At 52.9% G+C, this 15,526-nt stretch overlaps 1 protein-coding gene across 4 annotated transcripts; it reads left to right on the plus strand.

Annotated features, from left to right (window-relative positions):
- Nucleotides 1-894: 894 nt before the first annotated feature.
- Nucleotides 895-14,911, plus strand: LOC121351101 (keratin, type I cytoskeletal 14). Of its 4 annotated transcripts, XM_041462975.1 has the most exons (10): nt 895-1,204; nt 3,064-3,070; nt 10,766-11,078; nt 12,665-12,747; nt 13,022-13,178; nt 13,424-13,585; nt 13,666-13,791; nt 13,884-14,104; nt 14,426-14,475; nt 14,664-14,911. In XM_041462975.1, exons 1-10 carry the CDS (start codon nt 916-918, stop codon nt 14,759-14,761), a joined length of 1,506 nt encoding a protein of 501 aa, XP_041318909.1. In that variant the 5' UTR covers nt 895-915; the 3' UTR covers nt 14,762-14,911. The 4 variants fall into 4 exon arrangements, with proteins under 4 accessions (XP_041318909.1, XP_041318908.1, XP_041318907.1 ...); XM_041462974.1 differs by lacking the exon at nt 3,064-3,070 and having other exon boundaries at nt 895-1,193; nt 10,790-11,078; XM_041462973.1 differs by lacking the exons at nt 3,064-3,070; nt 10,766-11,078; nt 12,665-12,747; ... (4 more) ...; nt 14,426-14,475; nt 14,664-14,911 and adding exons at nt 2,580-2,662; nt 3,207-3,363; nt 3,853-4,014; ... (2 more) ...; nt 4,992-5,029; nt 5,389-5,558 and having other exon boundaries at nt 895-1,410.
- Nucleotides 14,912-15,526: the final 615 nt, after the last annotated feature.

Below are 15,526 nucleotides of genomic sequence, written 5' to 3' on the forward strand. Positions count from 1 at the left end.
GATAAGGATTGATCCTTCTCTTCCCATCAGGAATGGCAGTAACGTGCTCTGGCTGTGTCTGGTAGAGTTTCAGTTCCTCTCCTCTGATTTGGAATGTTTCAGCATTAAACCCTGCCTCAGTGTTGAGAGAGCAGAAATTGTGGCACAGGATTTTTTGTGTGGGATTTGGGGAAGGTGATGGAGCATAGCAGGTACTGCTGGGAAACATTACTCATCTGCCCTTTAAAGTGACTGAAAACCCACCACTGGAGGGACTTTCCAGTCTCCGTAGGGAAATTCAGCTCAGGCTGGTACATAAGCAGAAATTGTTGGAGTTTATTCTCTTTTGGGCTATAAGATTTCTGCCAAATCCTGTATCAGTACACAAATCCTGCCAGGTCTGTGCTTGTCCTGCAATAAAGGTCCTGGCAGGAAAGTTTCCATCCGGCTTTGGCTTGGACTTTACAAAGATTATGGATGTGCAGAGCTCTTAAGTGGCAGCTTTCTTTGGCTTTAAACTCTTTATAAAACAAATAAACAGATTTGTAGATGTTTGCAATGATATTTGCAGGTGACTTGGCGGATAACAGAGGATTCACTTGTGTTAATCATGAGGGAGCAGCGGGTGGAGCTGGAATGGACACCGGGAATGCCAAAACACAGCCCGGAGCAGGGACCTGGACCACGCCAGGTGCTGGGAATCAAAGAGGAAGAAGGTGCCATGTGAGCCGATGGATGTGACAAAAGATGTGAAATCAAGGAGAGGAAAATGATGATTCTGGAATTTGGCTTTGGCTGTCAGGGGTGTCGAAAGGCGCCGGCAACGCCTCCTGGCCGGGCTATAAAGAGCCCCGAGGCAGGGGAGCGAGCACTCGCTGCTGCTGCTGCTGCTGCTGCGCCGCCGAGCCGCCCGTGCCCGCACGTCCAGCCTCCAGCATGAGCACCACAGTCAGGCAATACTCCTCCTCCACGTCCCTCAAGGGCTTCGGCAGCCTGGGGGGAGGCTCCAGCAGGCTCTCCTCCGTGCGTGTCGGGGGAGGAGGGTACCGGGCCCCCAGCGTGCACGGGGGCTGCGGCAGCTACTCCGTCTCCTCGCGCGTGGTCTCGGGGCTCGGCAGCGGCTTTGGGGGCAGCTACTGCAGCAGCGCAGGAGGGGGCTTCGGGGGCAGCTATGGGGCCGGCTTTGGGGCCGGCTTTGGAGGAGGTTTTGGAGGGTTTGGAGGCGGTGACGGCATCCTGCCGGCGGGGGAGAAGGAGACCATGCAGAACCTCAACGACCGCCTGGCCGCCTACCTGGACAAGGTGCGAGCCCTGGAGGAGGCCAACACGGACCTGGAGGTGAAGATCAGGGAGTGGTACAAGAAGCAGGGACCTGGTCCTGAGCGTGACTACAGCCCCTACTACAGGACCATCGAGGAGCTCAGGAACAAGGTAGGATGCTGGGATTATCACAGTGGGATGTCGCGTGTCAGAGAGGAAGCAGAGACAATGACTGTTACCTCTGTAATTAGTCAGAGACAATGACTGTTACCTCTGTAATTATGTCGTAAAAAGTGTCCCAGTGGCATGTGTGGAGTGCCCGGCTGGGAATTAGAGATGTCTCAATGACAGCTTTTGGTTACATCCTCCCGAGTGGGACAAGTGGCAGCTTTCACTGGCAGGAACAGATCTAAGAGGACGTAACACAAAAATGAAGAAAACAGGACAAGTCTGCACTGATCATGTGGGTTCTTGGGAGTTTAAGGTGCAGGGAAATTTGCAGCTTTGGGCGAACTGTGAAACACTGATGTCATATTTGGAAACATTCAGGCAAAGAATTTGCAAACTTGTTTCAGCTCCTCCTGTTGAGGAGAATTAGATGATAAAAGGTTGGAACTGACCAATAACGAGGTTTTTGCCTCTTTTGGTAATTACTGCCTCAGGGCTGGAATTGGTACGAAGTCCCCAGCCCAGGCAGCTCAAGGGGGATTCCTCTCTGTTTGATTTGAGTCCCAGCACACCATTTTGGAGGAAATGCTCGATTTTACATTGTTCTCTGTTACTTCCCATGTATGAATTACCCCCAGGGATTCCAGAAGCTGTGGGCAGCTGGAGCTGCAGGAGTGCTGGCAAAGGATGCAGGGAGCTCATTTTTCCCCCCCTCTCCTCAACAGAGTTCTCCTCCCAGTGTGGGTTATTTGCTCCTACTTTGGTAATATGAAAATCAGAATCTGTAGGCACCTGCTCACTGCCTTTTGCTCCATTTCTGTTGCCAACCAATTAAATCCACCCCAGAACAAGGTGTGCCAAGCACAGACACCCCTCTGGTCCCTCTGACCTTTCCACAAACAGCACCTGCCCTGGAGGACAGGAACAAAGGCCACCATCAGATCTCACACATCTTTTGTGGCCTCACTCTGCCTTTTGAATCACTTAGTGATGGATTTTTGGAAAGGGAGGTCATGGAGTAACCAGCAGTCAGTCTCAGCTGCATTTCACTTGTCCTGATTCCAGACACACTTCTGCTAAGGAAATGCCAAACTTCCCCAAAAGTGTTGTTCCTGTCCCAACACTCAGCCAGGAGGAATTCCTGTGACACTCTTTTATCTTTCACTGCCCAGGTGTTGGTGGCCACAGTGGACAATTCCAACCTCCTGCTGCAGATTGACAATGCCAGGCTGACAGCAGATGACTTCAGGACTAAGTAAGACACATTTCCTGGAAAAAATGAAGCAAAGCTTGCAGGGAAGTTTGATGAAATGAGAAGAAAATCCCCATCCAAACCCCAGAAAGGCAATGTGGAAGCAAAGCCTTCAAAATGAGGGTGCAATTTCCAAAGCAGATGGTTCTCTCAGCCTTACAGGCACCCAGGGATTATGTTGCTTCCATCCAAAACCACCATTTTATTCCTGTTGCTGGTTTATCTCTGGTACAGCCTGTTCAGAGACCTTGCCCTGTGCCTCACTGTGCCCTTAATGTGTGTGTGCAACTCCACAGAGCCCAGGGCCAGTACCAAGGCCTGGTGGTGCCAGGAGCAGGGTGGTGTTATGGACTCAGGTGGACACTTTATCAGTTTCCTCCCACTTTGCTCAGAATTCCCCTTAGGAAAATTGTCAATGAGGCCATGTAGCTCTGCCACAATGCCAACAGCAGTGTGTGGAGGCAGCAGGCAGCAAAGCCAGGTGCTGTGTGCCCAGCTGGCAGGGCTGGTGCAGCTTTGCTGACCCTGTGTGTGTGTGTGTCCCCAGGTTTGAGTCGGAGCAGGCTCTGCGCATGAGCGTGGAGGCCGACATCAACGGCCTGCGCCGCGTCCTGGATGAGCTGACCCTGTCCAGAGCCGACCTGGAGATGCAGATTGAGAACCTGAAGGAGGAGCTGGCTTATCTGAAGAAGAACCACGAGGAGGTGAGAACAGAGTTGGGCTCTGAAAAGGCCACCCCGGGCACTGAAATTTGAGTTGTGGTCAAGCCTTTAAGGCTATGCTGAGTTCTGAACTGCTGGGCAGGAGGTGAGAAGTGCTGGTGAGGCACTCTGGACAGCAGCACATCCTCCCTGGAGCCTGTGGAACTCCCATTCACCACTTGCCACATCAGTAATACCCACTGTGGCTGTCAGAGGTTTATTAACAACCCTTGCAGCTTCTGGCTGGGAAGGTCTGTTCCCTGAGAAATGAAGCAGCTACAGGCACTGCTTTATTCTCTGGAGAATTAACTGCAGTGGGGAGTTCACAAGAATTTGAATTATTTTATTTGTGGTCCTGGAGCAAATACCCCAATTTGCTCCCTTTTGACCAGCCCCCAAATGCTCGCTTTCCTGAAGAACTCTCTTTGAAGAGGAACATTTTATATGCTGGTTCTTGAACTGCATGATGACGTATTTCTCTTTTTGTGTCAGGAAATGACTGCCCTGCGTGGGCAGGTGGGTGGGGAGATCAGCGTGGAGATGGACGCTGCTCCTGGCATCGACCTGACCAAGATCCTGGCGGAGATGCGGGAGCAGTACGAGAGCCTGGCGGAGAAGAACCGCAGGGACGCCGAGCAGTGGTTCTTCAGCAAGGTGAGGAGCTGGTGCTGAGCGCGGGGCCGGGGCCGTGGCTGCTGCCAGGGCTCTGAGGGCACGGCTTTGCCTCGCTGCAGACAGAAGAGCTGAACCGGGAGGTGGCCATCAACACGGAGCAGCTGCAGAGCGGCAAGACGGAGATCACGGAGCTGCGGCGCACGATCCAGAGCCTGGAGATCGACCTGCAGTCGCAGCTCAGCACGGTGCGAGGGCTGGGCTGCTGGGATGAGGGCTGTGCCCACTGGGCCGCCCCCTGAGCCCATCCCGTGGGCTCATCCCTGTGCCCATCCCACAGAAAGCGGCGCTGGAGGGCACCCTGGCCGACACCGAGGCGCGCTACGGCAGCCAGCTGGCCCAGCTGCAGATGCTGATCACGGGCGTGGAGGAGCAGCTGGCCGAGCTGCGCTGCGACATGGAGCGCCAGAACCACGAGTACAGGGTCCTGCTGGACGTCAAGTGCCGCCTGGAGCAGGAGATCGCCACGTACCGCCGGCTGCTGGAGGGAGAGGACGCCCAGTGCGTGAGGGGCTTCGCTGGGAGGGAGGCTGGGAGGAGATGGGTCACAGCAGAGGAAACAGAAAATGAACCACCTGCATCCCCTGGAGGGTTCTCTCAGTGCATTCCCTGACCCATTGCATGCAACGGGGTCTCTCTTTACAGTCCCACCAGTCCACAACAGCCCAGTGGTTGTAACAGCCCTGCAGCATCCCTGGGTTCTGCCTGCCATCCTTCCATGTCAGTGTCATCCCAGGCAGGGAGCAGCTTGGTGGGTGCTGCACTGGTGTCTGAACTCCTGTGTCACACACCCATCCTTAACAGTTTCTTCCTTCAGTTGGTACACTGGTGGTTTCCAGAAGCATTTGAATCATGTATTGGTACAAAATATAAAGGCAGGGTTTAAATGATGATTTCATCTTGGAGATTACTCACTTTTTCCTGTTTCTCACCTCCTTTTCCTTGTTCTCCTCCCACAGCATGTCTTCCCACTACATCTCGCAGCCTGTGAAAGAAGGTAAGAACAGGTTTTGGCTGAAGCTCTGATCATACACAGCTCTCATACCCTCATCCACCTTCTTAGCACAGACTCCTTTTACTTTTCTACTAAAGTTACTATTTGATTATATTTTGAAAATTTGAACTTATGTACAAAATTTTATGATATAACAAATTTATTATATAACAAGTATTATGATATAACAAAACATGTGTCAGAAATTATCTGAACAGACTGAATCTGTACAATTTAGCAGTGGGAATGTGGTGCTATATTGGGTTTCTGATGTGATTATTGTAGTAACAAATCTCTAAGATCTTTAAGACACTTCCTCCTTGCTGCCCTGGAAGTAACAGTTCCTTCTTTCCCCACTGCAGGACCAGTAACCACCCGCCAGATCCGCACCATCTTCGAGGAGGTGCAGGATGGGAAGGTGATCTCCTCCCGGGAGCAGATCACCCAGGCTGCCCACTGAGGCACTGCCTCTTTTGCTGCAAACCTCGCCCAGCACAGCAAAGCAGATCCCAGCTGACGTGCTCTTGCCATATGGATCACCAAAAGCACCTTCTCCCACTATTACCCCATTCCTTACCCTCTCTCACCCTTCTCTCAGCTCTGTGCCACACACAGAAATCAAATAAAGCTTCTCTTTGCAGTCCTGCAAACCAAGGTCTGGTCTCGATGCTCTGGGGCTGTCCCACCCCTGCAGCTGTGGGTCAGAGCTCCTCCCTGGATGGAGCAACCTTCTCCATCCTTGGTACCCTGCTGGTGGGGCCTGCACACCCACACCCCTGTGACTCCTGAGACCTGGCAGCTTCAGGGGAGAGGGTGTAGGGGGAGTCTAGAAAGGAGCTGATCCCACAGGTCTTGGCAGATGAAGCCTGTAAGAATACCTGTTTGGACAAAGCTCTGCTGCAATGCCCAGCAACAGCAGTGCTGAAGCTTTAACCCAGAGAGGCCAAGCAAGTGAACTAAGCCCAAGTGATGCAGACAGGACCCTGCAAATGCCACGCCCCAGCTCTCCCCCAGCAGCTGCTCCCCATTCTGGATCCCAAACCTTGGGGTGAAATGGTCTGAAGCTGCAGGCAGGACAGGGATCTGTCAGGAGGGCTGCTGTCCCCCCAGACAGGCACACTCAGCTCAGCTGGGCTCCTGCTTCCAAAGGCACCACTGAAGGGTGAAGAAAACAGTGATGGGAAGAGGAGGGTATGGTCTGTGCAAGAAAAAGGATTAAAATTCTTCAGGGAGTTCCTGTGGCACTCTCCGGCTGCCGGTGGCTGCTCCTGACACAGCAGTTCCCACTGCCGTCAGCCGGCCCAGCGTTCCTGGAAAGCCAGTTCAGACACATTCTTGGCTGCTTTCTGACACATTTATTACTTTGTAAATCCAGCTTCTAACTCAATGAAATGAATCAGAGCAGCGCAACTAAAGTGAGAGTGAGAGCAGAGCTGGCCACACATCTTTATGACCCTTCTCCAGAAATCTGTCTGGAATGCAGGAGGAGATAAGAGAGCATTCTTTATTTTTCCCCAAACATTGGAATGATGCCTGCAGTGCATCATCTGCCCTGCAGCCAGGTTGGCAGGGCTCCACAGTTTCAAGGACCCCCATGCCCCTGCCCTGCAGCTCTGCCCAGAGCCTGGGCTGTGTCCCCCTGTCCCCTTGGAGCAGACCCCTGGGACCCTTGTGCATCCCCAGCATCCACTGGCCAGAGGAGACCGAGTTCTGGTTTGAAGTTTGGTGCTGATGATCCGTGAGCTCATCAGCGGGGTCGGGATAAAGGCTGCTGCACATCCCCGTGGAGCTCCATGGCTGACCCACAGGTCAGCAGCAGCACAATTCCCAACCCTCCCAACCTGAGGCACTTCCAGCCCCAGCACCTCCACGGTTCAGCCTTGAGGAGGGAGCCCAGAGCAGCCCAGGGACCCTCCCTGGGGGAATTCATGTCCCAGAGCTGGGTAAAAACAGGGTTGAATCACTCAAGATCAGATACCTGAGAAAGGTTGGGACAGTCACAGCCTGCACGGCCACACCCCATTCCAGGTCACCTCTTAGGGACCCTGTTGTCCCCACAGGTGGTGCAGGGACCTCCAACACATCTTGCAGCTCCTCTGAGTCCCCTGCCATGCCTGTGCCCCTCTGGCTGTTGCCCTTGCAACACCCAGTGCAGGGATGCTGAGGTGCCTCTCTGGAATTCACCCTTGCTTTATATTTTCCTCCTGTAAAAGTCTTGGCACACCTGTGTTCCTATAGAAACAACAAATAACACTTTGCTTTAATTATTCCTGCACAGTGTGAGGGAGGTGTGGAAAACAGATGTCAATTTTCTCCTGCCTTGAGCATTAATAATTAGTCCTGACCTTAGGAAACCCCACAGAGGAGGGAGATGCAGGGGTGGCTCACGCTGACAGGCAGTGGCAGCCTGAGGCAGCTCTCAGAAAGTGGGAATTTAGTTCAGAAAGATGGTTTGACTTCTCAGGCAACACTGAATTCCTCTGACAGAGAAGACCACTTTAGAAACAGACATTAATGCGTGGTTTTCAGCTCATTTTAGGGAACTTTTTAATGATAATTTGACTCCAGGGCAAACTTTATAAATATATAAAAAGAGGGGAAGTGGTTTTATCCAGGTAGCATCTGCTGATATGTAATTTTGGAGCCAGAAGTTCACCTCCATTTTCCCCCCAAAGTAAGACCAATTGTATGTTGGAACACCATTGTGCTACCATGAAGTTCCTGTTATGCTGCAGAACTGGAATTCTGATTTTGAATAATATTAAAAATGGGCTCACAGCGTGCACGTGCTCAAGAAGAGAGGCAGGATCTGGTTTAATACTGAGCCTTTTACTTCAAAGGGTGTGATAGAAACAACATGCAGTCCTTGTGGTTGTGTTCAATGGGAGGTCATGGAAATAACGTCCTTGAGTGGTTAATGTAGTTTTAAGTCTTAATTAATGCTCATGATTTCAATTGCTGCCCTGTGGCATTACCAAAGTATCACAGATATTCTGGGCAACGTGTGTTTTTATGGCATAGCAGATCAATGGCAAACAAAAGATGAAAGAAAAGGCAATTCCACATAGAGGAAGAGCCGTGAATCACCTGTGTGACACATAGGTGACAGTGTGACACTGTGCCACTCTGAGGGGCTTTGCTCAGGGCAAGCCTGAGCGTTTGGACTCACAAAGGGGCTCTGTACTGGTTTTGTCTCCGGCATTCCCCTTTCCCCACATCACTGCTGCGATCAGAGAGGACAAACCGCGGCATTGCCCGGGCAGAGGTGAGGAAATGAAGCTGGGGACGAAGCACATTCCTGGGAGAGACACGTCCCGGCCGCCCCCGCGCTGCTGCACCTTTTCCATCTGCACCTGGGCAGGACGAGCAGCGAGTGGGCGTCCCCTGGGGCTGTGCCTGGCGCTCACACGACAGGAACACGCTGACTCCAGGGGACAGAACAGCCAGAGCCAGCACGGAGGAGACGCTGATCCTCCAGAGACCCTGAACCTCCAGAGACCCTGAACCTCCAGGGACCCCGAACCTCCAGTGACCCCGAACCTCCAGTGACCCCGATCCTCCAGGGATCCCAAACCTCCAGGGACCCTGATCCTCCAGGGACCCCGATCCTCCAGGGACCCCAAACCTCCAGTGACCCCGATCCTCCAGGGATCCCGATCCTCCAGGGACCCCGATCCTCCAGGGACCCTGATCCTCCAGTGACCCCGATCCTCCAGGGATCCCGATCCTCCAGGGACCCCAAACCTCCAGTGACCCCAAACCTCCAGAGACCCTGAACCTCCAGAGACCCTGATCCTCCAGGGATCCCGAACCTCCAGGGACCCTGATCCTCCAGAGACCCTGAACCTCCAGAGACCCTGATCCTCCAGGGACCCCAAACCTCCAGAGACCCCGAACCTCCAGGGACCCCAAACCTCCAAGGGTTCCTGAACCTCCAGTGACTCCAGTCCTCCAGGGACCCCGATCCTCCAGCTCTCTGAGCTGCACAGACTTGTCTCCATCCCCCAGTAGCAAATGGGAAGATAGGGAACCACTTCTGCACAGCAGCCAACTCCTGATATTCCAAGGACACATTCCACTGCTGTACCGTCTCCAGCTTTCTGCAGATGGAGGGGAGGGAGTTGTGCCCTTTGAGCTCCTTAGCAATGTACCTTTGTTCTTCCTTCCATACCCTTTCTCCCCTCGTTTGGCAAATGATCTAAGGAAGAACTTGGCTCTTGGGAAGGGGCTGTTGGGGCCTGTCTGCAGAGACAGCCCAACAATCCACCGTGTGCACACATGAGCAATCCCTTCCCCTCCACACCCCGCAGGATGAGCCAGGCACACTCAGATTGGTGGGTGCTGCCTGTGCTGTGGGTCAGCAGGGCCTGGCCACACCACTGTGCTCAGTTCTGGAACCTTTTTGCTTGCCAGAGACAATCTCTGTCTCTCCTGAAGCTCCGTTTAGGTGGGAGCTGTAAACTCCAAACTCACAGTGAAGCTGTCCTGCCTGCTCACAACTGGCAGAAAAACATCACAGAAGACATCACTGAGCACTGCTGAGCTGTGCTCCTGTCAGCTTTGTGCTCCTGTTCACAGGGCTTAACACCAGGAGCTTTTTCCTTATGTCCTTCATCTACTTTCTGCTATCCCAGATTTTCCCTGGAGATCTCATAATTTCTAGCTAACTACCATGCCCTGTCCTTTTGGGATGGTTTGCTAGTGCTTGTTCACAAAGAAAACAAACCATCCTATCACTTTTCCACAGTCCCCCACTCTTGGGTGGTCTCTGAAGTGAAGACTCCAGTGAGCCCTGGAGCACAAATTCCCTTTTCATTGCTTTTTCACGACTGATCATCCCTCTCTCCCTGCGGATAAAAGAGCGGACTTGTATTTCCAGGACTGGGAGCCAAGTTCCTTCCAGCACCATTGTACTCACGGGGTTTGGAGGTGCATTCAGGGCCTCACAACACGACTGCTGTCCCTGCAGGTGTGTGTGTGCAGCCCAAGCAGGGACAGGAAACTGTAGCTGGGACAAAAAGCCATAGCAGAAGAGATGCTGAGCTATTCCCTCAAATGCTGCCTGCACCGCTCTCTTTCAAAACTCACAGTGCAGAGGGAATTAAATCGTAGCCCTGAGCAAGGAGCCTCCTCCTTTTAATCACACCTGACAATTTACTTGGAAACGGAAGAAGCATAAAGATGCCCTTTGTAAGAGAAAAAGCTTCAAGTGGAATATGACAAAAAGCATGACTAGAACAAAGGCGAAAATGACGATTCTGGAAGTTGGCTCAGGTTTTCTGAGTGATGAAAATCGTCGGGAATGCAGAAAAAAAAAAAAAAAAAAAAAAAAAAAAAAAAAAAAAAAAAAAAAAAGAAAAAAAAAAAAAAAAAAAAAAAAAAGAAAAAAAAAAAAAAAAAAAAAAAAAAGAAAAAAAAAAAAAAAAAAAAAAAAAAGTGAGGCAACGCCTCCTGGCCGGGCTATAAAGAGCCCCGAGGCAGGGGAGCGAGCACTCGCTGCTGCTGCTGCTGCTGCTGCGCCGCCGAGCCGCCCGTGCCCGCACGTCCAGCCTCCAGCATGAGCACCACAGTCAGGCAATACTCCTCCTCCACGTCCCTCAAGGGCTTCGGCAGCCTGGGGGGAGGCTCCAGCAGGCTCTCCTCCGTGCGTGTCGGGGGAGGAGGGTACCGGGCCCCCAGCGTGCACGGGGGCTGCGGCAGCTACTCCGTCTCCTCGCGCGTGGTCTCGGGGCTCGGCAGCGGCTTTGGGGGCAGCTACTGCAGCAGCGCAGGAGGGGGCTTCGGGGGCAGCTATGGGGCCGGCTTTGGGGCCGGCTTTGGAGGAGGTTTTGGAGGGTTTGGAGGCGGTGACGGCATCCTGCCGGCGGGGGAGAAGGAGACCATGCAGAACCTCAACGACCGCCTGGCCGCCTACCTGGACAAGGTGCGAGCCCTGGAGGAGGCCAACACGGACCTGGAGGTGAAGATCAGGGAGTGGTACAAGAAGCAGGGACCTGGTCCTGAGCGTGACTACAGCCCCTACTACAGGACCATCGAGGAGCTCAGGAACAAGGTAGGATGCTGGGATTAATGTGACATCTTCATCAAAGTCACTTGTGAAGAGATGACCTTGTTGGTAACAGCTGGAGGGGAGAGGCTTATCAAATAGCAGGTCATTAGTCTGAAATGAAAACCAGAGCTTTGGAATAACAGTCACTATGAATAGCAGATCACCAGCACCAGAATGGGTTTTCTCTTGACTGTTCTGGTGTAGGGAGAAAGATGGGGCAGGAAAGGAGGCAGATAGATTCAGGTTAGCTGATGATACTTGCTGCCACACTGTCACCTCCTGCCTTCCTTCTGAACACTTGTGCCCCATAGCTGCTCCCTGTTAGGCTCCTGATGGAGCTCTCAGCAGGCAGGACTTGTTATGTCCTGGCCCTATTCAGTGCTGAGTGAGATGCAGATGGAGATGAATTGTCATTTTCACAAATATCCTACAAATCAGACTTCTCCCCCCTATCCTGTGAGGAGGGTAAAGGTAGAGGTTAAAATAGAAAGAAACTGTCCTATGGGATGGTTGTTCTTTGGGAATTGCAGACACAGAGTCCAATCCAGGGTTGGAACACACTGGGCTCTGGTAGGTGCTGAAATCAGGTGTGTGCCCTGCTGTAAAATGCAGCAGATGAAGTCATGGCCAAGGTAATTTCTTTATTCTTAGCAGCTCCCTGGATGATTTTAAACAAAAGTCCTTCAGCCAAAACACCAGAATCTGCCCATCCCTCCCTGGCCTGCCATTGCTTGCCCACCTCAGCCCTTATCACTCATCCCCAGTGAGCTCAGGCTCACTGAGGGAATGAGGTGTGGGCGGTTGGGCAATGTCATACCTGGTCTGTAAGAATAAATTCCTGGGAAATGGGGCAGGGTCAGCCCCTGGGGGGAACGCACATTCCTAAAATTTCTTGGGCTTCACCCTGGGAGAAAGGGCTTGCCTTGATGCAGGAAGTTCCTCTGCAGATTCCAGCATGTTGGTGAAACATCTGGAGGCAGGAGCTGTCTCTGGGTTTGAGTGATGAAGTGCTGGATTTCACAGAAACCTTCTGCGCCTGATCCAGGGGAAGGCAGATCCTTCCCTCCCTCTCCCCCCTCAGCTGGGAAATGACCACATCAATATTCCTGGATTATTCCTTGGATATCCCCTGAAGCAGGAGAATTTACAGCTCTTCATTAGCTCGTGGCTACAGAAATTCCTGCTCACTAAATGGCCAATCATTTTCATAATGTCAGAGCAAATACTTGCACCTCAGGTGTAATTATGAAAGCCAAATGAGGTAGGCACAAGGCACTCCTTCCTTCCTCAACCCTTTTTTCCTTCCTAGCTGGGCTGCACCCATTCCCAAAGGCTGGAGTGCTGCCAGGGCTCAGCATGGTGAGAGCAGCTGGAGGTGCCACCTGGGCAGGGTGACATGCCCAGGGCACTGTTCCCAGGGCACCGAGCCTGTGCTGCTGGGAGATGGAAACGAGCACCCCCTCTCCCTCTTTGTAGAGCCCACATGGAAGTCCAGCCCCATGGCCCAGTGCTGCTCCAGTCCTTCTCTGGATGGGATCACTCAGACTGTTTGAAATTACTTTTTAACTCTTTCACTTATCCCCCATCAGATTCTTTCTGCAACTGTTGAAAATGCCAACATCGTCCTGCAGATCGACAATGCCAGGCTGGCAGCAGACGACTTCCGAACCAAGTGAGTCCAACACCTCCAAGAGCTTTTGTGAAAAAGGGGGAAAGCCAGGCTGTTCAAGGTTCTTTTTACCTGCACCTGGGATTGCTCCACTGGAGTGGGACATTTGGGAATAGTTCATCTCTTCCTGAGCACAGCACTGCTATTTCTGCACTGTGAGACCTGTGCATGCACATGGAATTAAAGATTCTTGGCAAAAATACACTGAGTTGGGGAAGGAAAAGACAAGAAAAATGCTGCATCAGGTGGGTATATGCAACTGTGTGTGTGTCCCCAGGTTTGAGTCGGAGCAGGCTCTGCGCATGAGCGTGGAGGCCGACATCAACGGCCTGCGCCGCGTCCTGGATGAGCTGACCCTGTCCAGAGCCGACCTGGAGATGCAGATTGAGAACCTGAAGGAGGAGCTGGCTTATCTGAAGAAGAACCACGAGGAGGTGAGCAGAGAGTTGGGCTCAAATTGGGATCTATAAACATTCCTTGTCCACCAGGAAAACAGCCAGGAGTCTCTGGAATCAAGGCTGTCAGGACACATTTGAGCATGAAGGGGGAGAGAAATAATCCCTTCAGGCAGGACATGCAGGAAGTCTGTGGGGTTCCTGTGCTGGGTGCAGATAAGAAATTTCTCACCATGGGAAGATGCCATGTCACTCTGACGTGTGTTGTGTCTTCTTTGTGTCAGGAAATGACTGCCCTGCGTGGGCAGGTGGGTGGGGAGATCAGCGTGGAGATGGACGCTGCTCCTGGCATCGACCTGACCAAGATCCTGGCGGAGATGCGGGAGCAGTACGAGAGCCTGGCGGAGAAGAACCGCAGGGACGCCGAGCAGTGGTTCTTCAGCAAGGTGAGGAGCTGGTGCTGAGCGCGGGGCCGGGGCCGTGGCTGCTGCCAGGGCTCTGAGGGCACGGCTTTGCCTCGCTGCAGACAGAAGAGCTGAACCGGGAGGTGGCCATCAACACGGAGCAGCTGCAGAGCGGCAAGACGGAGATCACGGAGCTGCGGCGCACGATCCAGAGCCTGGAGATCGACCTGCAGTCGCAGCTCAGCACGGTACGAGGGCTGGGCTGCTGGGATGAGGGCTGTGCCCACTGAGCTGCACCCTGAGCCCATCCTGTGGGCTCATCCCTGTGCCCATCCCACAGAAAGCGGCGCTGGAGGGCACCCTGGCCGACACCGAGGCGCGCTACGGCACGCAGCTGGCCCAGCTGCAGATGCTGATCACGGGCGTGGAGGAGCAGCTGGCCGAGCTGCGCTGCGACATGGAGCGCCAGAACCACGAGTACAGGGTCCTGCTGGACGTCAAGTGCCGCCTGGAGCAGGAGATCGCCACGTACCGCCGGCTGCTGGAGGGAGAGGACGCCCAGTGCGTGAGGGGCTTTGCTGGGAGGAAGGCTGGGAGGAGATGGGTCATAGACACAAAGTGCCAAGGGTGTCAGTCCTCATAGCTGTCAGGGCTGGTTTCTCTGTTCACACCAGCTGTGGGTGCCCAGTGCTCTGTCCCTGGTGTCTGGCGGTAGTGGGATGTTGCTGTGGTTCCTCCATTCCTCAGGAGAGGCCAAGTGGAGCAACACTTTTATCTCCATGAGCCTCCTCTGTTTTTCTCCTGTCTGGACACAGAGCCTGTGTAGGAGCAACAAGCAATGTTTGTCCCTGACATCTCTTTGGTTTTGTGCTTTTCTTGTAGCATCTCCTCCCAGTACTCCTCAGCCATGTCCTCACACTCTGGCAGAGATGGTAAGAACCCACCTTTCCTCTCAGCCTGGTTCTCTCCCCTTCCCAGTCAAAGCAGGGCTGCTTAAAGCAGCATTTTCCACTCCCTTCTGGAATTCCCACCAGCTCTTGAAGAATGTGCAATATGTGATAATGTTTTAAGCAATTTCTCTCCTTCCTGCCGTGAATAATTGTCGCCCTTTCCTCTGCAGTCACGACAACGTCCCGCCAGGTGCGCACGATCGTCGAGGAGGTGCAGGACGGGAAGGTGGTCTCCTCCCGGGAGCAGGTCGCCCTCACCACTCGCTAGGACAGCCCCTGGCTCGGGAGAGCATCAGGCTAAGCCAAGAAGTGCCTGAGGCCATGCGTGGTCGGGTTGTGTTCCCAAATGCTCTCTTCACCTGCTCTTCTTCATGTGTTGCTCTCATTCCATGCAGGTGTCTCTGGACACACTTAATAAAGCTTTTTCTTCTCGCTCGTGCAACTGCAGACTTGTCTGATCATTGACATGTGATCCCTCAAAGCCTCTGGGTTCTGTGTTCCTGCCAGGGAAAGTACGAAATCACAAGAAGCCAGTGAGAGGAGGGGAATGGAGGGACATGGGCTCCACCTGGAGGGACAGGGGCTCTGCCTGGGATGAACATAATTGGAGACAGTTTTTTCTAATGAACTCAGTGCTTGTAAGTACATGGGATTGGCTAAGACATAAACTGTGTGATACAAAATGAAGGCAGTTATGGAATGATGAGGTTTGAGGTCAGTGTGCCACAAGACTGGTAATTAAAGCAAACAAAATAAAGCTCAGTTCTCTAACTCTTAGGATCATAAAAAGTCACTTTCTCCTGTAAGCAGAACTTGGATAGCTTCAGCAAGACTGCTGCTGTCAGGTGCTCTCTCTGAGACATGAGCCCAGCAGCCAGCTGGTTGGCAAACCTCATCCCTACAGGCCTTCTGTCTCTTTTGACTCTTAAATCACACTATCAGGCACAAAACTTTTACAGAGCTATTCATGCTGCCCCAGGGCTGCACTTGAGGAACTAAAGTAACCATTGCTTAATCTGCACAGGGATGAGCA

Source organism: Pyrgilauda ruficollis, unplaced genomic scaffold (genome assembly GCF_017590135.1).
Source record: "Pyrgilauda ruficollis isolate IOZ18807 unplaced genomic scaffold, ASM1759013v1 scaffold161, whole genome shotgun sequence".
Lineage (NCBI taxonomy): Eukaryota > Metazoa > Chordata > Aves > Passeriformes > Passeridae > Pyrgilauda > Pyrgilauda ruficollis.

Coding starts and splice junctions, on each gene's coding strand:
- LOC121351101 (XM_041462975.1), top strand. CDS start 916: ATGAGCACCACAGTCAGGCAATACTCCTCCTCCACGTCCCTCAAGGGC. Junction 13,179..13,423: donor TGAAGAAGAACCACGAGGAG/GTGAGCAGAGAG, acceptor TCTTTGTGTCAG/GAAATGACTGCCCTGCGTGG. Junction 13,586..13,665: donor AGCAGTGGTTCTTCAGCAAG/GTGAGGAGCTGG, acceptor GCCTCGCTGCAG/ACAGAAGAGCTGAACCGGGA.